The 24074-nt window shown below is 38.7% G+C and overlaps 2 protein-coding genes across 6 annotated transcripts; one reads left to right on the top strand and one right to left on the bottom strand.

Annotated features, from left to right (window-relative positions):
* Positions 1 to 413: 413 nt before the first annotated feature.
* LOC110068024 (cytochrome P450 4V2-like) lies at positions 414 to 8276 on the bottom strand. Of its 3 annotated transcripts, none has more exons than XM_089272041.1 (10): positions 8184 to 8276; positions 6753 to 6873; positions 6268 to 6337; positions 5643 to 5769; positions 4407 to 4613; positions 3457 to 3559; positions 3067 to 3134; positions 2700 to 2766; positions 2380 to 2559; positions 414 to 2036 (listed from the first exon to the last, which is right to left on the bottom strand). In XM_089272041.1, exons 3-10 carry the CDS (start codon positions 6327 to 6329, stop codon positions 1876 to 1878), a joined length of 975 nt encoding a protein of 324 aa, XP_089128167.1. In that variant the 5' UTR covers positions 6330 to 6337; positions 6753 to 6873; positions 8184 to 8276; the 3' UTR covers positions 414 to 1875. The 3 variants fall into 3 exon arrangements, with proteins under 3 accessions (XP_089128167.1, XP_089128166.1, XP_089128168.1); XM_089272040.1 differs by lacking the exon at positions 8184 to 8276 and adding an exon at positions 7485 to 8169; XM_089272042.1 differs by lacking the exons at positions 6753 to 6873; positions 8184 to 8276 and adding an exon at positions 6497 to 6725.
* A 1379-nt stretch (positions 8277 to 9655) lies between these two features.
* LOC110068107 (cytochrome P450 4V2-like) lies at positions 9656 to 23763 on the top strand. 3 transcript variants are annotated; one of them, XM_089271994.1, is made up of 15 exons: positions 9656 to 9754; positions 10314 to 10484; positions 12213 to 12325; positions 13153 to 13225; positions 14698 to 14710; positions 15712 to 15832; positions 16089 to 16158; positions 16789 to 16858; positions 18431 to 18557; positions 19060 to 19260; positions 19546 to 19648; positions 20100 to 20167; positions 20779 to 20845; positions 21976 to 22155; positions 23175 to 23763. In XM_089271994.1, the coding sequence occupies exons 2-15, from the start codon at positions 10322 to 10324 to the stop codon at positions 23333 to 23335; spliced, it is 1530 nt and encodes a 509-aa protein (XP_089128120.1). In that variant the 5' UTR covers positions 9656 to 9754; positions 10314 to 10321; the 3' UTR covers positions 23336 to 23763. The 3 variants fall into 3 exon arrangements, with proteins under 3 accessions (XP_089128120.1, XP_089128119.1, XP_089128118.1); XM_089271993.1 differs by having other exon boundaries at positions 9664 to 9754; positions 10280 to 10484; XM_089271992.1 differs by lacking the exon at positions 9656 to 9754 and having other exon boundaries at positions 10065 to 10484.
* The last annotated feature ends 311 nt before the right edge of the window (positions 23764 to 24074 follow it).

A 24074-nucleotide genomic window follows, 5' to 3' on the forward strand; every position in this document is an offset into this window, starting at 1 on the left:
TGAGGAGTATAGAGTAGAAGATGTTAAGCCAACTTAACTTAGAAAGAGTATAAATAAGTGTAATATAACAGTAAAGAATGATCATCGCAGTTAATTTTCCAATTTAAGCAATTGGAAAGAAGAAGCCTGAAAAAAATCAGGGCTTCAACGGGATTCGAACCCGTGACCTCCGCGATACCGGTGCGATGCTCTACCAACTGAGCTATGAAGCCACACATTGGGAGCGAGGTCAATTAATTGAGTTCATATCTTCCCGTGAGAAGTGAAATGATGTGAAGTTTATATGAAATAATTCATATATGAACTGCGGTTGTAGATGACAGTGAAGAATGATCATCGCAGTTAATTTTCCAATTTAAGCAATTGGAAAGAAGAAGCCTGAAAATATATGAATTATTTCCATATATTTCCAGGCTTCTTCTTTCCAATTGCTTAAATTGGAAAATTAACTGCGATGATCATTCTTCACTGTCATCTACAACCGCAGTTCATATATGAATTATTTCATATAAACTTCACATCAAGTGTAATATAACAAAAACTAATGTAAATGATATGGATACTAATGTCTGCCTACAGAGTAGAAACTGCTTATATTCTCTCTCTCTCTCTCTCTCTCTCTCTCTCTCTCTCTCTCTCTCTCTCTCTCTTTTTGACATGATAAGCAATGAAGTTATCAGGTTCGGACGACTCTGCGTCGCCACTATCAAATGCAAATTTAACTGGAGCTTTGGGGGAACTCAGTTCAATGGGTAAGCGGAAACGGCCCTAATACTTTGCGGAATCTTTTCTTGAAGGGGCTCAGTCACGGTGTTTTGTCGTTTTTTTTTTTTTTTTGGCCACGTACAAAATCTCCTTTAAATGGAAGGAAACCTGAAAATAACAGTTTACTAAGATAAAAAAACGTCATAGAGATAATAATGAACCATAAAGGAGCAAGGATGGTCAAGGATGGCGAAGATTCACACGGATTGCAAACCACGAATTTGAAAAAAATGAGGCTAAACTCTTAAAAATGTGCAAACCCTGACTGAGCTCCTTTAAGTCAAGTGGATCCAAACATCATCAAGGAAAATGGTGTTTAATGACATCTTGACACATTCGCTTACCAAAAGGACAACGTCATAGACGAGTTGTAGCCAATAGCATTTCGACAACTCACTTTGATTTACGTAAGCTTAATAAATGGGATAAATGCCAAGGATAATACATTTCACACCCTTAAAACCTGAAGCTCATTTATATTCAAAGCTCTATGAGTAGGTGCTTAAGAACATTTGAGCCTGCCTTACAATTATTGCGTTGTCAGAAGTTTGCTTAAATCTAACTACTAGGGGTTTCAATTAGATTAGCTATTAGAATAATTTCAAATTCTTCCCTATGTTATTAACTTATTGCTTAATACACTTAATTGAAAAAAAACAAAACAAAAAATCGCAATCAGATTGGCAAAGAACAGTACAGTACAAGTGTAACTCCACTAAAAAAGTGTGGCACCAGTGCCAAAAGTATAATACAAGTGCACATAACAACGAAGATTTCCAAAGTTAGTACGAAGAAACGCGTTATATTTGCATTTGATAATAGCGACATGGCGTCAAGTTCTTATCGCTAGTCGTCACATTTAAATGTTCTTGAAAATCATACCTAGTCCGTTGTAGTTTCTTGTAAATAAATTGGTTTGGTTGCTGCTCTTTACTTATTACACCTTCGCCTTGATATAAGATATTTTTTTCTTTCTCAATTAAAAAAAGAAGAAAAAATAGGGGGGAATAACTGAAAAAAAACCCCTTAAATTTATCCAAGCAGGCCGTTTGTTTTTGCATTAATAACAAATAATTTTACTCCAGTATATTTCCACATTTGTTTTTGTTTCTACTTTCTTCTGCAAAGGGACACGAAGATGCCATCTTTAGGCCTAGTTATCAATTCCGCGCACGTCTTCATCTCATCAAAAGACTGCTTCGACGAAACGTGGAAAAAACTCAAGATATAAGCTAGAATGGTCTTCTCCTCAAGAATGGCAAAACGCTGGCCTAGGAAAAGGAAAAAAAAAAATACTAAACAAGTAATCATCAGAAAGCTGCCATATACATATGCATGCAGCGTCAGGCAGTGGTCCATCCTATGTTAGGTTTTCATACAGCAGCGATTCATCTAAACGGTGAACAGCGAGCCGAAAATGAAAGAGGGTAAATCAGCATCGCCCCTCTTTAGTTTTAGAAATTATGTTTACTTAACCATTTGATTTGTCACAAAGAACACAGTTACCGATATCTGAAACACGATAATAAGAAAGAATGACAAAAACAACAACAACCACAACAACCACAACAACCACAACAACAACAATAACAACAACAGACAAATGCTAACTACCTATGCAGTTCCTTGGTCCTGCCGAGAAAGGAACAAACGCGAATGGATGGCGTCCTTGACTGTTCTCTGGTAGAAAACGATCAGGGTTGAAATCAAGCGGTGCTGACCACACTTCTGGGTTTCTGTGAAGTCCGATGGTTGAGACGCCAACTGCAGTGCCTTTTGGAACAAAATAACCATCTAGAACCAGCAAAACATAAGAAATCAAAAACTACAACTACAGTATGACCAAAAATCAAAATCTCAACTAATTATGAGGAAGCCTCCAAGATTAATCAAAATACGGAAAATACACGATCATAGGAACTTTGTAAAATTACCAAGATAGCAGTCCTCGGTAGTTGATCGAGAAAAGAATGGAACAGATGGGAAGAGTCTTTGCGATTCCTGAAGAAAGGTACAACAAGAGAACAATACATCAAATGTTCAACCTGGGTCGTACCTATCAAATTGGAACTGCCGCATCAACGTGGAATGATTTGAGTAGAAAGCCTGTAAATTATCTAATACGCTATTTCTTAGTTTGAATTGTAGATTTTGTTCGTTCCTTGGTTCAGAAGTTTTTCCTAAACCATTTAGGTAATCACTGCCCTCGCAAGTTTCTGGAGGACCTTGTGTGGTTCGAAAACTGAACTGCAGAAGCAAAATTGCAGCGATATGGTCATGGGGTTGAAGGCGATGGCCTACCTTAATAACACACTCCAGGTAACGTAATTCTTTCATGTCCTCCACTGTCAATTTCTCTGATCTTTGTTCTAAATAAAGCAAATCAAGTTTTTGAAAAAAAAAACATTAACCAAACAAACAAACATGCACCACCACAAAGAGCGTATAATAATTACATTACATTGCATTGCATTACATTAAATTACAGTGCTTTTAACTCCTAATATAATCAAAATCCACCATATTTCAACGTCGCTCGTACGAGAACAAATATATTTCACCACATTTCCATTTTTTGAAAGCTCAAAATGCTAGAAATCGGTACATACGCACAAAAGCACAGGACATTTGACAGTTAAGGTGAGGTAAAGATTCCTATTTCACAATATTATTGATGAAAACTAATCTAACCGAAAAAGGTGTCTACTTCTTCATTAACTCGTTGTTGCATCTTAGGATGCCGGCCAAGAAGGTACAGAGCCCACGTGATGCCAGCAGCAGTGGTGTCGTGGCCCTTGAAATAGAAAAGTAAAATAAAATAAACAAATAACTCGATAGTTTGAAAGTATGGGCAATCAAATGGTGACGAGGGAAATTAAGAACTAATTTCACGAGTATACCATTTGAATACCTTTTAATATTATAGGCGACAAATTACCCTTACAATCGTGGTTTCTGACTTGTTTGTTGCATCGAGAAATTTCGCGCTAAACGTTGCAATGGAAATTTTGTAATTTCACATGTGAAATTATCAATTAACGCTGAAGTTTCGCTCCAAAATTAGGAAGTAATTTGTCACCCGTAATATTATATTTGTAAACACAGACGAAGAGTATAAGAACAAAAAAAAAACCTCTTTCTTTTTTCTTTCTTTTTTTTTTATCTGCGTTTCTTTGTGCATTTAGTTTGTTCACTACACCATACTTTGAATGTTTGCAAAAAGTAGGTTTGATAAATTGCCTTTTTGGTGTCAGGTAGGAGAGTGGCATTTTAGGCCCTGTCCACGCTATGCGGAAGGAATTTGAAAACGGAGGTTTCACTATAAAAATGCATCAAATGTTTTTCTTCCACATTACACTGAAGGCAACAATCACCGGTCAAGTTAGATCTGTGTTTGAGGAAAACGCAGTCAGGGAAATCACATGATTATAGTGACGCCATCATTTTCGAAAGCTCCGTTTTCAAAATGTTTTCCGAAAAGCCGGCGTTTTCAAATTCCTCCGGTTTGAAAAGCGTTGCCGAAAAGCTCCGTTTTCGTAAAGGATTAGTGTGGACGGCAGGCAGATAAAGCTGCGTTTTCAAATTTCTCCGGCGTAGTGTGGACGCTTCTTCAGATAGCAGATTAATGATATCGATCTCACCTCAAACATGAATGTATCTACTTCCTCTCTAACTCCCGCTCGTGAAATATCTCCCTTGTCATAGGCTTCTAGCAACAAGTCAAGAAATGCTAGGCGCTTTTTTCTTGTGAATACATCTTTTTCTTGTTCTTCGGTCGTCTCCGAGTTTCTCTGTTTGTTTTGATCTCTTTTCTTGACTTCTCTTTCGTCAATACGCTCATCAATCACCTTGAAATGATTCATGTGAAATTTCAGTTTGTTCAACCACCACCACCAACAACAACAACAACAACAACAAGAGTAACAACAACGATAGCAATTTCCATAAATGCTGTCCGAAAAAGTTAGAATGATCATCTACAAATGTAATCATTTTATAGGAATGAAACATTGACACTGAGTAAGTTGACACTGAGAAAGCTTAAGACTGGATAAGGGGTCTTTGGTTCATGGTGTCACCCTGCACATCGAGTTTAAGTAAAATCCCTCGCAGGGAGAAGGAAAATATTCTCGTCGGCCATTTAAAAAAATAATCCTCATTGGACATGACATGATATGTGTGGTCACCCTAGCTAGGCCGAGTGTTGTGCTGGGCGGCGCAAGACGGCCGTGTATGGTCTCAGATCCAGGATCCCGACTCATCCACGACTCTTCTAATCCCATATCATCATATCAAATGTTTTTGTTTTCTTTTGTTTTCTCTTCTTTTCTAGTGGAAGCCGACCAGGTCTCGAGCCCTTCATAATGCGTTCTCTGGCAAAACAGTATACTCTCATTAAGGCATTTTATCTTCTTGAAATATGATCTAAAATAGAATCTTGCTGATGATCTTTGATAACTTTCGAGTTAACATTCCATAGACTAGCATTTCATTTGGGGAGAAGAGCAATGATTCTTTCTTTTGTGATGATCCAGATAAGGATCAGTGATCTTAAGGGACCCATGACTCCTTTTCCATCATGGATCCATCGGTTACTTTGACACCCCATCATCCAAGTGATCTTGGATCACTGGTCCTGATCCGAACCACTCCAAATATCGACAAACGTTCATTGCTATGCAAACCGGAATCTCATACCAGCTCAGTCAGCCAGTAGCCTCCATCTCGCGTTGCCTCGAATTGAATTCGATCCCGCGTGTTTCTTTAATGGCTAATTAAGGGAAAGCATTCCCGAAATGCGTGGCTTTTTGCTATAATCTCAGCGCCTTAAAAATGTTTCCGTTTCCACTTTATGCATTTTTTTTATTATTATTTACCTTATCTGTAAACTCATGGAGAATCTTCAGACATGCCTCGTGTTCACTTCCTGATCGTGTCCATCGATAAATAGCATCTGACCAGAGCCATGGACAAGTTTGCCTTTGCTGGACTAACTCGCTCATTCTGGGAAAGGAAATCAAAGAAGGAACAATTATGATCGAAGAACACACTATTAACTCGGCGCTAATTTCTACTTTGCGTATACCATAAATAACTAGAAGCATGGTCCAGCACACGGGACCTTGTTCTAGAGTTTTCCCTGTGGGACGGACTGAAGTGTCCCATACACAACACAACACAAGGCAGAACAATAACTTTGCCTGAGCTTTCAGTGGCGGATCCAGACCTTCAGCTAAACGGGGGGTGGGGGTGTTTTGCTTGCCCTGTCGGCTTTTCTACCTTCTGTGCTTTCTTTTTTTTTTAACCCCCCCCAAAAAACGGGGGGGCGGGCCTCTCTCCTAGATCTGCTACTGGGTTCGGACATGGACCTCTCGATCCAGACTCCATCGTACTAACCTTGAGAAAGCGCCTCTCTCGTAATCCAAAGGGAAATTTTACAAACGAACTTAAGACGTCAGCAACCATACACGTTCATAAACATACTGTGGATGTTTGTCATACCTAAAGACTGCATTAAAATATGGAGATTCTGCATACTGCTGTGTATTGGGTGAGGAGTCCATAGACGTAACTGAAACAAAAAAAAAAGTTCAGAAAATGAAAGTAAAATAAGGACAACACAACTGTAGATTTTCGTTAAAATGATGATTTAAACTTTCATAAATGAAGGTTCAGCGGCGTAATGTAGGTATTCGCATCTCTGACTGATTGTTAAGAGAAGGTAACTTATTGCATATTATGTCCACAGCACAGCGTACAATATATCGAATTATGTCGAAAGGACCACCGTCAGCTCGGCTCTGACAAATAAAAATAAACAAACAAACAAACATGCAGAAACTAAAATAAAACAAAAACAAAAACAAGGAAAAAAGCCCGCACAATTGAAAATACCGCATACTGCAAAACTGTTTTGCAACGAGAAATAAATGCGAGGGAATAAAGAATACGAAAGGGACAAGTTAAACTTATCAATTGGTGCTAACCTCCAAAAGAGTGACCATAATTGACGCTTGTTCCTCAAATACCGGAATAAAGTTATTCAGAATTTGAAAGTGGAAGGTTGGTGTTATTAACCGGCGTCGCGTTTTCCATTTTGAGCCATCACTGAAATTCAAACAAAATTTATTTTTATTGATCACCCGTTACCTGTTAACCAGTTTAAGCTTTACAGTTTGCATTTGATTCTCGCACGAATTTATTTTTCAGTTAATTAAATCTGGTATTTAGTGCCGGAAAAAAACTTCCACATGTGAAGTTTCCCTTGTTCTCGAGTCAAAAATCTTGCATCTTGTAATGACGGCTTTCCCTCGTCCAAAACGGCGACCTAACGCCCAAGGCTAGTTACCGGCCACCATGTTGTAAGGTTATCGCGTCGATGAATGTTGCAAAGGATTATACCATTTTCTACCTCTGAATTTCGACATAACTGCTCTCTCCTCCGTAGAGGTTCCGTTCGGATGTTCATTATAGCGAGTTGAGTGCAGGCGCAAACTCGAATCCCGCCGTCGCCTTTCAGTAGCCTGCGCCTGCACTCGCGTTGCTCAGCAGATTCTCCCCACTCTCAAAAACCTTTGAGCCCTTGCGGAGGAGAGAAGCTAACCGTGTAAATGTCTCTGATAACAAAACGACAACTGAAAATGCAATTTCACATTGGGTGTCTAAACAAACTGAACATGTAATTCCCCAAAGCATGAGTTCAGTTTAAGATCAGTTACTTTGTTAACAATCCTGGACCAAGAAATGACGTAGACAGCGCCAGTGACTGATGCGACCAAGTTACTTGTTTAGTACATATAACAACAACAATAGCAACAAAAAACAAACAGTTAACTGAAGGGTTTTATTGCAAACATGTAATATTTAGAGAAGAAAGCAGACAAACGAAACGGTACTAACAAGGAGCCTCACCAACAAGAAAAACGACTTACAAAAACAACAACAACACAACAACATTACAAATTAAATGCAAGGTTAATTAGACAGATTCTTCGATCATCCTTATCCTTCTTCCTTGTTCAACCATTAAAAACACAGCTGGCCTTGGAAGTACTAGTCCTCCATAACAAAACAACCCTTTCCCCATATCCGCCTGCCAGTCCCATCGCACAGTTCCATTCCATCATAAATTTTTCCCTGTATGTCGAGTTGGAGGCACGGTGATCTCATGGTTGGTGCGCTTGTCCCCGGTTCCAGCGGTCAGGGTTCGAGCTCTGGCCGGGGACATTGTGTTGTGTTCTTGGGCAAGACACTTAACACTCACAGTGCCTCTCTCCACCCAGGAGTATAAATGGGTACCAGCGAATTGTTGGGGAAACCTAACAAATTGCGGGGGAGTCTGTACACGATCTAGTTCATCTATACATGGAGCAACAACAATAAAACAATAACACATGCAAGTCACTAAATGTACTTGCCAGTTCCTAGCCAAGGGTGCAGAAAGTGATACTCAAAGGACTTGGTAATGTGTCTTGAGCTGCTCAGTATGACTTTGGAATTCATATGAAGGAAAAAATTATAATAAACAAACAAACAAACAAACAAACAAACAAACAAACAAACAAGCAAAACGTAATATTCCTTACCAATTTTTCCGTGTATCAGGCACAGAAAAGACCAGTGGTGGATCCTCACATGCTCTAGAAATGGGTTTGGCTAGGGGGAAGGGGGAGGCAGGAGGTTGTTGTGGATGAAGGAAAATGGGTCTTTTGCCACTGCTTGACCTCAATAACAATTCGGAGGTGGTGTCATGGAAAAAAAATAATAAATAAAAAAAATTAGAAAAATAAAAAAAACCTAGAAAACAGAAAGGAAAACAAAAAAACAAACAAACAAACAAATAAACAAACAAAAAAAAACAAGGAAACAAACTAAAACAAACAAACAAATTAGAACAACAACTAACAACAACAACAACAAAAAACACCTATATGTTTCTCGAGCTGACAGAGGATCCTAGTGGTGCCAGAACTATTGAGCGTTACAGTAACTTACCTCTATAAGCTCCGGTTTTTACAGAAGTACAAAAGGGTACAGTGGTCCAAACCAAATGCATGTTAATCCATCGGCAGCGTGATCGTTGACCCACTCCACGAGTTGCTCAACAAGCTCTGTAAAGTTCATTACTTTAAGCTACGTAGCTACTTTTAGATATCATTGCGTTGGATTTCCATCCAGGGTATCTATCTTTAAAAACTGTGGTGAATACCTAGCCCAAACCTTCATAATATAATTTTCAAAATCACAGCCCTTGCGTGACAGCTTCCTTTTCTTTCGCTGGGCGACTTGTGGCTCCCCGCAGATCAGCCTATTTATTTTATAGGTTTCAGTAGTACAACTAGCTTGTAAAGACGCTGATAGCAGGTTTTCAGGAACAATTTGCGCAGCAGGTTTGCTTATAAACCTGACCTCAGGCAATGAGGTCTACCTTGGAAGATCATGTTGTAAATTATGAGTTTTGTTACTCACTATCTGGTTCTCGGCTTACAACCTGGAAGTCCCTTTAGACAAGCTACATCGCCATGCTCAGTGGGATTACGACGAGTGTAGCAATGCCTAGAGCAATCATTACCAGCAAAATCACCAACGTTTTGACAAAGAACACCGCCATGTTAATCTTATGGGAAATGCGTGACTTATTTGTGACATATTTTTTGATTGATGGATCGCGTGACAAGTTTATTACTTGCGTGATGTTGAGTAATTTGATGATTTAAAATGTAAGGCCATGCAGCTTTTGAGATTTTGTCTGCGTAGTTTTGGTTTTCTCCGCATATAGTTGATGATCATGCTTTTGTCGACTTTATTTCACCTTCAGCAATTGCGAGGGTCTTGTTTTTATTTACTTTCCTTTTTTATGGAGGTTGACAAGGGCATTCAAGGTCAATTTTTTCGTTCCCAGTTTTCGTCGTTTTAATCCAACATGGCGGTTGTTGCAGCTGCATAACCGGGTTTTTTTTTTTCGCTGACCGATTCCAAGGGACTCAAGGTGAGGACCTGATGGAACGAATATTATCACTATGAAGAATATCAAACGGGTTGACTTGTATCCAGGATTTCCTGTCCTGCGTGAAAGGTTTCAACAGATAAAATTGCCAACCCGTTTGTCCCTGTTTCCTTGCTGTTTCCTTACGTGACCAAGCACTTATAACACGTATTTGTTACACCTGTTTTCTAAATGTTTTTTTAGGTGTTCAGTGAGAAAGGAATAAGTGAGCAATGCGTCCTAGTTTTCTCTTATTTGGGAGCTATTTTGAGAGTTTGCAAATTATGGCATTCGAGGTTATGTTATGCCTTATCATGTTCCAGGGTTTTCGTATCAGATAGCGACAGTATGTCAACTTCCTAATTTTCGCTGAGTCATCTAGTGCTCAAGGTTATTCAAGGTCAAGAAATCCACAGTCTTATGCCGAACTTCCTTCTTCGTTTCATTAGAACCATCTAGCTCTGCACAGCATGTTGCTCTGACTAGTTAATAATAATTATCACGTAACTTGGCATATCCTATTCCTAGATCAGAAATTGAAAGTAAATTTTGCCTCTCGAAGGATCGATCATGTTTTTGATGTTGGCTGTTTCTTCGCTGGTGGCCGTTGTTGTGTTGTTGACAATAGCAGTGCTTTCAAAGTATCAAGCTTTTGCTGTTGTGAGGAAGATTCCTGGTCCAAGACCCAACATTTTATTTGGCAATGCTATGCAGTTGCCGAGTACTCCTGACGGTAAGTGAAAGACTTTTATCGAGTGCAGCTGCATTGCCAAATCAGTTCATATAGGCAAATCTTTGCAGACGTCATTGTTTACATTTTTCCCAGATTTTTCCTCATTAACATACGACTTTGCGCATAGAAGGCATCATGCTAGACACGATTTTACTAGAAAAACTTAAAGAGCTTGTGAAACTTAGTAAGTGGTAAAATTTTTGGCTCTTTGGGTGTATTATATTCGAGGAGAAATTGGCTTTCAAAAACATCAAAATTTCTGTGTGGCAAAAGCGCTAATGAGCTCATACAGTCTAAAATTTTGAGCTTTTAAACCCGCTAGTCGCACAAAAAAGTATTCAATACATCGCGCTCAAATTCCTTGGGACAGTTAATCGTGTTGTGCCCTTTCAATATTCAGTGTTAATCTCTTTGTAGCTCCATCAGAAACTGTATCGCTTATGGTAATGTGGCAAATATTGTAAACAAAGATTCCCCTATACGTAAATTGAACGGGCACATGAATGTTGTAGGCCAAATAATTTCACACTTAGGGTGCAATCCTTTGAGTTGATCTGGATCAGGATCAGTGATCCAAGATCACTAAGATCATTGTGCATCAAACGAACCGGATGAATCTGTGACCAGAGTGGATGCGTCAATTCCTTGGCTGAATGACTACCATGATCTGCCTCATCTTACTGTAGATCACTAATCCTGATCCTGGACACCCCAAAGGAATGCACCCTTATTCTGTGACTGAGAAAATTGCTCCACTGTGAGTAGCTGAGAGCAGGCCAATTAATCATTAACTTTTAGCAGTTGCACTGCAGTGCAAATTGATTTGCCCATACATATTTCCTCAGTCAAATAATAAACAAGTGATCATATGAAAGCTCGAGTAATTAAGAATTTACACTACTAATTTGATATTTGAAAATTCTTTCAAATTGTACTCACCTAAAGGCTTGTGCACTTTTGAGAGGATTCTCAAATATCTCTCGTCACAGTGTAAATCCTCGATTCAGCACTTGCATTCACATGATTACCCATATACTAATCAGTTTTTGATCTTGTTGATAAATTATGTTTGAACCAGCTGAAGGTAACTTCCTAACTGCCAAATGAATCAAAATAAGCGTGGTAGGCAAGAAATACTGTAACGTTATGTTACTATAGATAAAACAAATTAAAAAAAAAAAAATGTTGCTTCATAATAGATACACAAAACTTAATAAACCAAAGAAGGAAAAGCAGCAACTACCGGTATTTGATAAATGCTAGGCTATAATTCAAATCTGGGCTCCTAACCCAGGGCAATTACATGTACATCGTAAAAATGAGTAATGAAAAAAAAAAAGGGAAAACTCACGTCTCATGGTGTGGTCAAAAGTAGATGAGTCTGCCATATTGACTTTCATTTTAATTTTTAATTTCTTGCAGAAGGTCAGGTAAACTAGCCAAAACATTGATTTAGAGTCATTTCTAACCTCAGAAGAGTCCCAAGAAAGAGAAAATCAACATTTAAAAATATAAACCCATTCTCCCATGTTATTCCAGTATATATTAAGTGAGGACATGCATATTTTTGCAAGGAAAACTCATGCATTAATTTACATCAATTTGACTGGAATTATGAATTTTTTAAAAGGGTTGATATAGTGCAAATTTATTTATTTATTTGTTCTTTTAAAGTTACAGTCATGTAGTGCACTTTTTTGATGCATTCAATTGTCTCTTATCTTTCAGGACTCCTAAAACAAATCTTGCAATGGGCGCAGCAGTATTATGACGGAATTTATTGTCTGTGGGTTGGTCCATTCTATCCTTTTGTGCTTATGTATAAACCTGAATTGATAGAGGTTAGTACAGCTGCAACAATCAACCCTTTAAATGATTTGATTTTAGAACTATAAAATATTTGTTTTTGATAACATAATAGTTTCTACTTAATATAATTATCATAATTATAATCACATTTTGTTATGCATCACTGTTTGAATTTTATACATTAGCTGCCTCTTTTTTGTGGCTTGATTTCAGGATATCTCTGTATCAAAGTTTCTAATTAGCCAGTGGTGATGTCATCTTCTTTAATTGAAAGAGAAAATTTATACATTCATGTCTACTGATTTAAATTACCAGTACAAGATGCAGAATACAAAATTGAAATTTAACTTGTATGGTCTCAGATATTTAGAAATTATAGGCCTCACTAACTGACCCATGGTAATGTGTAAGCTGAGTGTTATTTTTGATTGGTTGTGATTCTTCAAGGGCTTAAAAGGAGCTGATGTTCTGTTAGTTATGATAGCCCTCCTCCTTCCCCTCCCCAGTAGAATTTTATGCAACTACTCAAAATGGAACCCCTGCAAATCCCCCCCCCCCCCTGCACTGCCCAGTCTTGTCTGGGTTTTCTTATTTGATGGATATTTAATTACAGTGGAACCCCGTTAATATGGACACCAAAGGGACATGATAAAGTGTCCGCATTATCCGGGTGTATGTAATAAGCAGGCTATTAACCTAAGAGAAAATGTATGAGATTTAGTTGTTGGGACAAAGAAAACTGTCCGTTATAAGCGGGTGTTCGTATTAAGCGGGTGTCCCTAGAGCAGGGTTTTACTGTATTTATTTAATTGGTGAATGAAATGTTTTTAACATTTGTTTGTTTCTTCTCTTTCTTCAGATTCTTTTGAATAGCTCAAAACATACAACCAAGTCTGCAGATTATGATTTTGTACATCCCTGGTTAGGAACTGGTGAGTCTAAACTATTTTAATTTATTGTTTTCTTTTTCCTTTTTTTTTTTTTTTTTTGAATTTATGGCAGACTCAGGTCAAATACTAACTACAGTATACTGCTTTCTCTACATTGTCTAGCTCCTTTAAGCATCTTAACCAAATTCGTTTAAAAATGGTGTGCATAATAACTGGATTTTTTATTAACATGTACATGATTGTATATAATGTATACTGTAAATTTACTACCAATATGTTGTCTCATCACTTTTTATTGTACCCCTATATTTTTTTCATCATTTTAATGTACCGGTACATTTATTTGATAGTTCAATTTTGGTAATGTGTGGAAAGTTATTGTTCCTGAAAAGCTCCAAAGGGGAGGCGTGACAAAACTTGTGTACATGTTTATATTGTACCTGTCCTGTAAACATGTATGTAAATACCGCTGCAAGGAATTGAGATCACAGGGAGCTGAGGATGTTGGAATGACTGACAGTTGACCTCCCTTGTGCTTTTCTGATAATTTATGCTGTCATTGACCATTTTTGAAATTTTTAACATTAACCACATTTAATAATTTTCAAAGATATTTAAAATTTTCTCTTATCTTTTTGTCTTCGACATTACCCTTGAGTTTGCTTTAAAAATATTCACTAAGGCCCATTCCAAATGCTGCTCCATTCATGCGCCGAACCTTACTGATGAGTTAAGTATGGCAGAAGAGTGGCGTTTGAATCAGTTTGGTTCGGCAGGTTAGGTTTGGTGCGGCAAACAACATTAAATTCGGCAGGGTCTGTCGCACTATGTGACGTTGGTCTGTTGCACTATGTGATGTTGGAGCGGCAGCTGATTCAATTACAGCGTTCTCCCCATGTGTCGAACCTAATGCATAAATTGCTGCAATTTATTTTTCATATAACGGGACTTGTGATTGGCTCAAAATTGAATGGTGTGATCAAGTCATGCATGAAGCTCAAAGTTGTCACTAAAAATAAAGACAACAAAATACCAGTATGCCTTCGATTTATGACAAATGGGACTGAATACTGAATAAGCAAGTTTCTTTAGTGCAAATTCATTTTTTGCTTATTAGATTTCCCTTTAACAAGTTGATTTAACCGGGAGAAAACACTGAACCTTAAGTTTGAATTTGCTTCCCTAATATTGCTATAACAGCACATAACAGCGAAATGTTAGTCACAGCGTTTCTATTTGGACAGAGTTTGTGAATTCAGAACGCATATTTTCTCGTCGAAAATTGTTGCCATCGGCTTCCCGAATTAAGTTCAACGCAAGTATGCCATCTGAACCAGCCATCGCTCCAAAGGTGCTCTAAAGTCGAACTTAATCAAGTTTGTTTCGACACATGAGTGGAGCAGCATTTGGACCGGGCCTAACAAAATTTTAATTGTTCTTGTTTTTTTCTTCTTATTGTTTCTTTGTTTTTGTTTTTTTTTTTTATCAATTCTGGCTTCCTCCATAAAAAAAAGGATTATTGACCAGGTAGGTTCCCACATAATTATGTTCTTTCTATTACCTTATTGCACATGCACAGACTTGTTTCAGGTTTGACTATGGTTTTGGTGATGCAATACCTCCTAATATAAGTATCTTGAAATCAGACTATGCAAATTTCACAAGGACAGTAAGTACTTTTAAATATGTAAATGTACTGAAATAGAGCTGGCCAATTACCCAAAATTTTGTGATAATCATAAAGCCACGTGCAATGCATACCGGTTACTAACCTGACTGTCACATGAATTGTAATAGTTGTATTACGGTATATTGATTTTATATTTTGAGCCAAAGGCTGTGCGTTTATCAGCTGATACAGACCAAAGCTAGAATCAACCTTCACCTCATAGAAATCGATATACATGTAGCAAATAATCTCTAGTTTAGTTGTTCTAACCATAGAATCCTATTATCTATTAACTAAAATTTCTTTGAACAATGTCTAGTTATTTCTCTACATGTTAAAGGAGCTCGGTCATAGTGTTTGAGTTATTTTGGCCATGTATAAAATTCTTATGGTGCCAGGATGACACCGAAACATCGTTGCTCAGTTTTTTCGCTAATCTTTATTGTTAAATGTATAAAATTACCTTTAAATTAAAGGAAAGCTAAAAATTAGTATCTAATGTACTAAGATAGAAAAACACCATAGAGATAATAATAAACACATAAAGGAACAAGGATGGTTAAGGATGCAGAAGATTAACATGGATTACAAATGATGAAACTGAAAAATTTAGGCTTAACTTTTCAAGATTCCCAAACCGTCACACGTAGCTCCTTTTTGCTTGGTACATGTAGTTAGTGTATTAAATTTCACACTTCAAGCAAAATCATCATCTTAATTACCAACAAAATGCATTACTTATACACTAATACTGCAAGAGAAAGGACTGTAGAGGCCCTTGTTTATGTGTTCTTTTAATTTTCTTTCTGTCTTTCTTTTCTTCTTTTTTTTCTTAAACACGCAAAATTTCCCGTTTCAGTGATGGTGCAAAGTGGAAGACACGAAGAAGATTGATCACACCAACTTTTCACTTCACAATTTTAAATAGCTTTATACAAGTGTTTGAAGAACAAGCAGCAATTCTGGTTTCACACCTAGAGGTAACATTCGCCTTGATTTCTTTGAATGTTTGTTTGTTTCTCTTTATCTTTGGCAAATAGATGTAAATTATGACAGTGCATGACTGACTGTTCTGTGGCAAAAAAATTAGAACTATTTGGTTGTGTGCAGTAGCTGCCTGACTGTAAATGTGACATTCCATAGACCTACAGATATGACTGTGTATTTATATGACTATGACATTCTGGGTATGTGAAGTCCTATGACATTCTATCTATATGACCTTTTTGTTAACAGAGGAATGTCAAGAAGGGTGTCTTCAACATCATGCCGTACATTACACATTGTGCCTTGGACATTATTTGCAGTAAGTAAAACATAGATGTTACGTGATTGGGTTCAAAGTACATGTTCAGCTGTAATATATCAAACACGGACGACCGTGTTTGATCACGTGTGTTAACATTGCTATGGGCTTCATTCAAATCCCCCGGGGGGGTACTCCCTTATTTGGGCTATACGGGGACGTGCCGTTGGACAGGGTTGGGTTTTTTGGTCTTGCTGCCCTGAACAGGGTATACCATTTTACTCGCCTCTGTCCTAAACAGGGTCTGAACCTGTCCTTAACAGGGTATGGTATTACGAGCCGAGAGACGCTAACCGACCATTACAAGGTCATCATCAATCAACATCAGATCATTTTCTGGACAAGAATGCTACTGTTGTCGGTTAAATTTTTTTTCCACTTATCAGTATTATAACTAGCGCCCATTGACAGAATAGATCGTACCAGTAGGTCTGGTTTCTTTGTGTTTCTTTGTCCTACACAGGGTAGGGTTTTAGAGTATTTTTGTCCTAAACAGGGTCAGGGTTTCAAACCCTCGGCGGTACCCCTATACCCAAACATGGGTCAAGTGCCCCTCCCCACCCCCGGGATCCAAACTTCGTCAATCAGTCATTACCGACCTATAAAATGATTTTGCCTTGTTTGCAACAGTAACGTCCATGGACTCGTCACCAAACGCGCAGGGTGATTCCAGCTCTCCATATGTCACTGCTGTTCAAAGGTAACTGAAAGACATTGTTAGTTTTGCGTGCCCAATTAGCGAGCGCTTACATGTATCGTGCTAGGTGTATTTGCCACGTAAATAGAGTTACTTACCTACCTACTTACTTACTTATTGAAAACCACGCGCTGTATATACCCGTGCTATTTGGCGAAGTTGCATTTAACTCATCTTCACAAGTTCTGGACATCTCCGTGATGGTTTTTGTTTCAAATGGCCAGTCGGAATGCATCTACTACCGCTATACCGACGGCATGTAAAGCTGTCAAACGCGACATTCGCGTTCTAAAAATTAATATCACTACCTCTCACAGTTCATACAAGTTGATTTGCTAGATTATACGAAGCCGTCAGAAACTGGGTTGTCAGTTGGCAATGAATGTTGGCAATATAGAGTCCTAAAGTGTGACGTCACAAAAAATAAATTTGAGAAATTATGGGATTTGGCGCCATTTTCGAATAGAGTGTCCTTAAAAAAGGTCTTTACCAAAAATTACCTCTTAATTGTAATTCCCAGCCGAAATATAAAGGATGAAAATTTGGTACTGCCCCATATATATCTCTCTAATTTTGAGTCGGTTCTAAACTGAAGGAACTCAAACAAATTTGAAGGGTTTGTATGGGATGCTATCAAACTTTGATCCCTTATATCTCTATCGGGAATTGCAATTCTGAGCTAATTTTTGGGATGAGGGCATATTTTAGGATCCTCTATAAGAATATGACATCATATCCCATAATTTCAAAAATTTTATTTTTGTGACGTCATCACTTTAGAACTCTATTAAGGCAGAGATATTGGAGTCCAGATTAATGTCAAGTAGTAAAATAATGATCACTAAAATGTCTTAGTTAGACATTTAAGTGTCGCCCACTCCCCGGGGGGAACTCCCATATAGAAAGGACGGTGGTGTTTGTCGGAAATTTTGAAAAGAAGCCCAAAGAATACCAAGGTTCTGTTTTGTAGGCGTTGCTTAGAATTTTTTTTTTCACCCCTAAGAAGTACCAATTCTAAAACAAATCATCTCCTGTCATATTTTTTGACTCTTTAAAAGTCACCGCAAAAGCTCTCGCTGTAGACCTTTTGAGGCTGAACACCCTACGAGGGACCAAGGTACCGCTTTTTCACCCCTGAAATGTCCGACGAGCGCCCCCGTCCTTTTTATGTGGGAGCTAGTCCCCCCCCCCCCCCCTCCCCGGGCCTCCTCTTCTAGTGTTACAGAGCGTTTATTTATGCCTTCTCGCCAATGTATGCATGCATGGTTTGATGTTTGTTTGTTTGTTGGACTGAAGAAATTTTGTCTGTTGGTTTGCTTGTTTGTTTGTTTGTATGTTTAGTAAAGGCGTCAATCAACATTGGTCCTTTTGCGTGTTTTACTTGTATTCTTGTAATTGTTGCTTGTTGTACTTGTATTGTTATTCTTGTAACTGTCATTTAGAGTAGCAATTCACAAGAGACTAAAAGTGTCCACAGTCTACTTGTTGGTCCATCCATCTACTCAGGAAGTTTTATTTTAATTAGTTATTTTTTGTTAAAGTATTGTAAGTTAGGGTTATTGATCTTCTTTCTAGAATGAGCGAGCTGGTGCAGGTGCGTCAGCGTTCACCATGGCTGTGTTACGATATGGTGTACAATTTGACGCCCTCAGGAAGAGAGCACAATCGATGTCTTAAGATCCTCCACGGCTTTACAAACAAGGTACATGTAGCCATGTACAATGTAACCATGGCAAACAGAAAACAACTTTCGGGACCAACAACTACTGGGACTTTCGTAAAAGGGGCCCCGCGTCGTTCGAGTTGCGTTGCTATTGTTTGTTGTAGACTGTTGATAGCCTCTCTATTTACGCACACCCGCTACGCAGTCAAGTCTTCCGTGTTTCGCTTGCGTCCAGTTCTCTCGCGATTCTATCCGCGCGTTTAAGGATCGAATAATAATAATAATAATAATAATAATAATAATAATGATGATGATGATGATGATGATGATAGTAGTAATAATAATAATAATAATAATAATAATAATAATAATAATAACGACAAAATAAAGGGCTGTGAACAGTCTAGTTTGTTGTTACTGTTGTGAAGTAAATTGTTTCGTCGAAGAATTTTTCGAGTGTTTCCAAACTCGATTCTGGATTCTCCAGAGCGTCGAGGATCGAGAGCAGGGACTGTCGACTTACGCTTGATTGGTACTCTAGGTAATCGACGAAAGAATCGCTAGTAGAGCAGCCAAGAGAAGGCAGTCACAAGCTGAGGAGAAAGAGCAGGAAAATGTAGACGAATGTGGATTTAAACGCAAAAAGCGTTTGGCTTTTCTTGATTTGTTACTGGAAGCCTATGACAAAGGAGAAATATCTCGAGAAGGCGTCAGAGAAGAAGTGGACACGTTTATGTTCGAGGTTAGTGTTCTTATACGTTTTTATGGTTTGTTATTTCATTGGTGTTGATATGATAAATAGAACATTACATAGCCGCTTGGAGATACGGAATTTCTCTCCTCGTGTTGAAAAATATTTCACTCGTTCGCTGCTTTCACTCGAATAGAAATTTTGTATTTCTGCGTGGCCTTGTAATATTCCCTATTTATCCAATCCTCAATGAACTCGTGAAACTTTTCCAAGGCTATTGCAAGATATACTTGCAGATGTTGATTCGTTCATTAGCTTCTTTGATTCCATTCTTAGGGTCACGACACAACAGCCGCTGGGATCACGTGGGCTCTATATCTGCTTGCCCGACATCCCATAATACAGCAACAGGTTCAAGAGGAAGTGGACACTTTTTTCGGTAAATGTTGTGATGTTTATGCAAATCGAAGATAACACGGCATGTTTCGAACAATTTCACGCTGCAGTGTCTCGACGATCTACAGATTGAAGTAATTCCCAGTTCGAGAGGCCTGGGAGTAAATGCCTGGTAATCGATCTATCCTTTCTAGCTAATATTCGACTCACTCCACGGTGGTTGCCTCGATAGCTCAGTGGTTACAGTACCTTCTATGAGATCATGGTGTCATGGATTCGAGTCGCGCTCGGGGCATCTGATTTTTCTCTGCGTTTGTGCTGTTTAATATAGATAGGGATACCAGAGTTTACCTCCCTGATGATGAGCAAGCCGTTTATGTAAATCATTTTAATGTCTTGTCTAAGGGAAAACGGCGGTGAACATTATTAGCACTAACACGGTACAACATTTTAAGCAAACTATAAAGTGGTTGTTTTACTTATCAATCTTATAGAACAGCGTCCAGACACGCTAACAGTGGAGGATTTAAAGGAATTACGTTACCTGGAATGTGTAATCAAGGTACCTGTATCATTGTCACCACTTTACTCAAGCATACTTAAACTTTAGAGGCCACTAATGATTTTTGATATTCCTTTTTCTGCCTATCAAAACGGACCCCCAGGGAAAAGGCTTAATTTGAGCGAGTTTGATTTCTGCAAATGTTTTGAAGTCGTTTTTGACAGATAGTGCATCACTAGGGCTCCCTCGTTAGCTCCCTCGGTGTACGGAGAAAAGTTTTTTTGTTTTTTGTTTTTGTTTTTGTTTTTTCTTTTTTAAGGCTTAGACCAGAAATTTGAGCAGAGTTACACTGTGGTGTGTATAGACCTCTTAGTCTGGAATAGCACTTCTTTTTTGACGATAAAACATTGGTCGTAATGCACTGTGAGCAAATTTGAATGAGGCAAGGGTCATTTTTCCTCTGCAATAAAACAGACCAAGAACATTTTTTCGACCTAGAATAGCTCCCTCGTTGCCTCCGCGCCAATTGAATTCCTGTTTGAGGGGCGAAGGAAGTGACAACTCGTTGTCTGCTGTTTGCTAAACAAATCAATTGACCGACTTGAAAACCTTGATATCCCAGTTTTGTGGCTGTATAAACTTGTGTTAATACACTAACTGTATCTTTACAGGAAGCACAGCGCTTATTTCCATCTGTACCCTTAATTGCAAGAACGACTTCTGAAGACTGCCAGTTGGGTATGTTATTGTTGCGGATTTTATTTATTTATTTATTGTATTATTTTATTCATTTATCTCTTCGTTGGTTGATTCGTGTTTTAATTTATGCTTTAACCACGAGTAGAGCTTCCAGTAACTCTTAAAATACATGTAATAAGTCAAATTATTTCGCATTTTGATTGGTTCTTGATTAAAAATGTATGAGTCTGCATAGATGACGTCAAAAACATTCTTATATGTTTCATCATTATATCAAACAAGTAGAATCTGTGTTGAGGTGCGAATGTTCACTAAAATAGATCACAGAAGAAGTCCAAGTGTGGTAAGAACATGAGTGACACACTCGGGTGTCGCCTCGTGTGCAATGTTTACGTTCTTGCCACAGTTTGGCATCATCTGTGATCTATTACTAAACAGACGCACGGCAACATGGAATCTATTTGACGCTAGGTTTTCTTGTCTGATGATTGGTGGGATGTGCAGGTGGATGCAGGATGTAAATTTATTGTCAAGGAAGGAAACTAAGTTAAAGTAAACACACAGTCCCTTCTGGAAATTAAGGCGAAGGAAGTTAAACTACATCAGATTTATCTGTTACACCTTTCTGGAACATCCACGCGAGGTCAGCAGTTATAATATCCTCAGCACCTTTCCCATTGGGGAAGGCGGGGGGGGGGGGGGGGGGGCGACGCTGGCCCTATGGTTAGTGCGCTTGACTCCGAACTGGGCGGCCCCGGTTCGAGCCCTGGCCGGGGACATTGTGTTGTGTTCCTGGGCAAATCACTTTACTCTCACAGTCCTCTCTCCACCCAGGTGTATGAATGGGGTACCGGCGAATTCAATGCTGGGTGTAGTCCTGCGACGAACTAGCATCCCATCCAGGGGGGAGTGGAAATACTCTTAGTTGCTCCATGCTACAGAAACCAAATATAAGCACCGACCTCATGGGCCACTTGGCTCGTATCAGCAGACCTCTAATACCTTTTTACCTACTTTGCCCATTTGATGAAATACACAATTTCCAGTTTCACGCTCTGGGGCGCATACACAGACTTTACGGTAGTTAGACTCGAATTTACTAATGGCTTGATGTAAAAAGGGTGAAAAGCAGCACCCTTTAACTCACATGTTAAATTTTCATCTTGCAGAAGGCTACCTAGCCCCAAAAGGTACTACTCTTGCGATTTTGACTGTAGGCCTTCACAGAAACCCAGACGTGTGGCCAGCACCGCTTGAGTTCAACCCTGATCGTTTTCTACCAGAGAACAGTCAAGGTCGCCATCCATTTGCCTATGTTCCTTTCTCGGCAGGACCTAGGAACTGCATAGGTAGGTTGGTGTGTTAACAGTGTAGTCTGTACGCTGTTCACACTCTAAGAGCGTTCGCGCCCGAAATGTTCCCACGAATATAATGTTTTAGAACTCACCACGAAGTAAGGCAAAGATCAACTTTAGCCGAAAAGCTAAGAAAAATAGGGGTCACCGAGCATTCAAGAGGTTAAATTGTAGGCGAAGGTAGCGTACCCAATGCCAAACCCTATACTTGCTTATAATTCTTCCTTCGCGTGTGCTCTTGATGTATGACGTGGCGACATGAAATTCATGCGCAGAAAGAATGCGTAGGAACAATGGACGCGCACGTCCATAGTATCTATTTATTCATTTATTTATTTTTTATTTTTTTGTTTTGTTTTCCTAACGTCAAGTCATCCAATGTGTTTATGTGTCTGGTGTCTGTCTATCTACCTCTCTCTTCCTTCTCGTCTGTGAGACGTTTTCATGTCTGTCTGTTTGTCTGAGATCTGACTTCTTCGAGAGAATCTTTCTACACCTTTGTTCAGGGTAGGGTCTGAGTCTTCAACAAGTAGTGTAGCTGGTTTGAGCTGCGGGAAGTGACATATCGATCATGAAAAATAGAAAGACTGAGCTGAGAATTCTGAAAAAAAAAAAATGTAATCTGCTTCCATGTTTGACAACTGTTCTTCCTTTTGGATGTTTGTTTCTTTGCTTCTTCGTTTCGTCTTAGTTGTTGCTGAAGTATTTTGTGTTACTACGGTTATCAGTTGATTAAGGCGCGACGGAAGTTTGTTGACCAGGTTTTAACTCAAACGTGCTGTTGTCACGGGCGACTGGCTCCGATTCCAGAGGCAACTTGTCGGCCTTTCACGTCATAAGCAGCAAAGCGCGCGAAATTGTAGGCGACGAAATTGTTACCATTGGAAACGAGGAAAGTTGCCCGTGGCAACACCTTAATTTTTAGGGCAAAACTTCGTCACCAAAGCTCCGTGTAGCCTTACTCGACTGATAATCGTGCTAAGTAGTTCCCGTCCTTTCACTTGTTCTTCTAGGTCAGCGGTTTGCATTTCTTGAAGAGAAACTTGTCTTGGCTCACGTCTTACGCAATTTTAGCATCGAGTCCACGCACACCTTTGATGATGTTCGCCCATGCGCAGAACTGATCACGAGACCAAGAGATGGAATTTACGTTTCTTTGGCCAAACGGCAATAGAAGTAGTGATGATACGGAATAATGGAGATAAATAGAAATGCCTGAACAACGGAGCAGATGGCCACCATTGAAAGCTAGGCTCATTAATTTTGTTCATAGTGAACAGATGTGATACTTAGTTCACGATACGTGATTCAATTCTTGATTTACAACGTTACTTTCAAATTGAAAATTTCTTCAATAAAAGAAAGGATTAGTCAATCAAATTTAGACAAGTATGCTTACGAACAAGACAAAAACAAGATTGCAGATTTACAAAGTAGCCATTTTTAATTTATCAAATGTACACTAGTGGTTCCGTGTAGGTCAGTCTTAACATAATTTAGGTTCAATGTAATTTTATTTAGAGAAAGTGTAAAATTTCATCTTTAAACCCCATTCAAAAAATAAAATAATGATAAATAAAAATAGAAAAATAAATTTAAAAAGTGTGGTCTCTTCGTATTAAAAATGAAGCCTTAACAAAAATCACACAAGAGCTATTAGGTATTGTCGTCTCATTTGGAAAGGAATTATAACATAACTAAAGCAAAGCGCGCGCTCTGATTGGTTAATTTAGCGTCTACTATTTGCCCATGGGTGTACGGTGCTGACGTTTGTGCCAATGGTTACAAAGCAAATCTTTTGACAGACATTGTTTCCAAAGTAATGGCCGACGTCCTTCTCCCAGAAATGTGAAACTGTCTTCACAGTTGTGTGAAGATGGGACTTTATCGAGTTACTGGTGTGCAGTCGGTTG

This window comes from Orbicella faveolata, unplaced genomic scaffold, assembly GCF_042242905.1.
Source record: "Orbicella faveolata isolate gen_17 unplaced genomic scaffold, um_ofav_v1 contig_34, whole genome shotgun sequence".
Lineage (NCBI taxonomy): Eukaryota > Metazoa > Cnidaria > Anthozoa > Scleractinia > Merulinidae > Orbicella > Orbicella faveolata.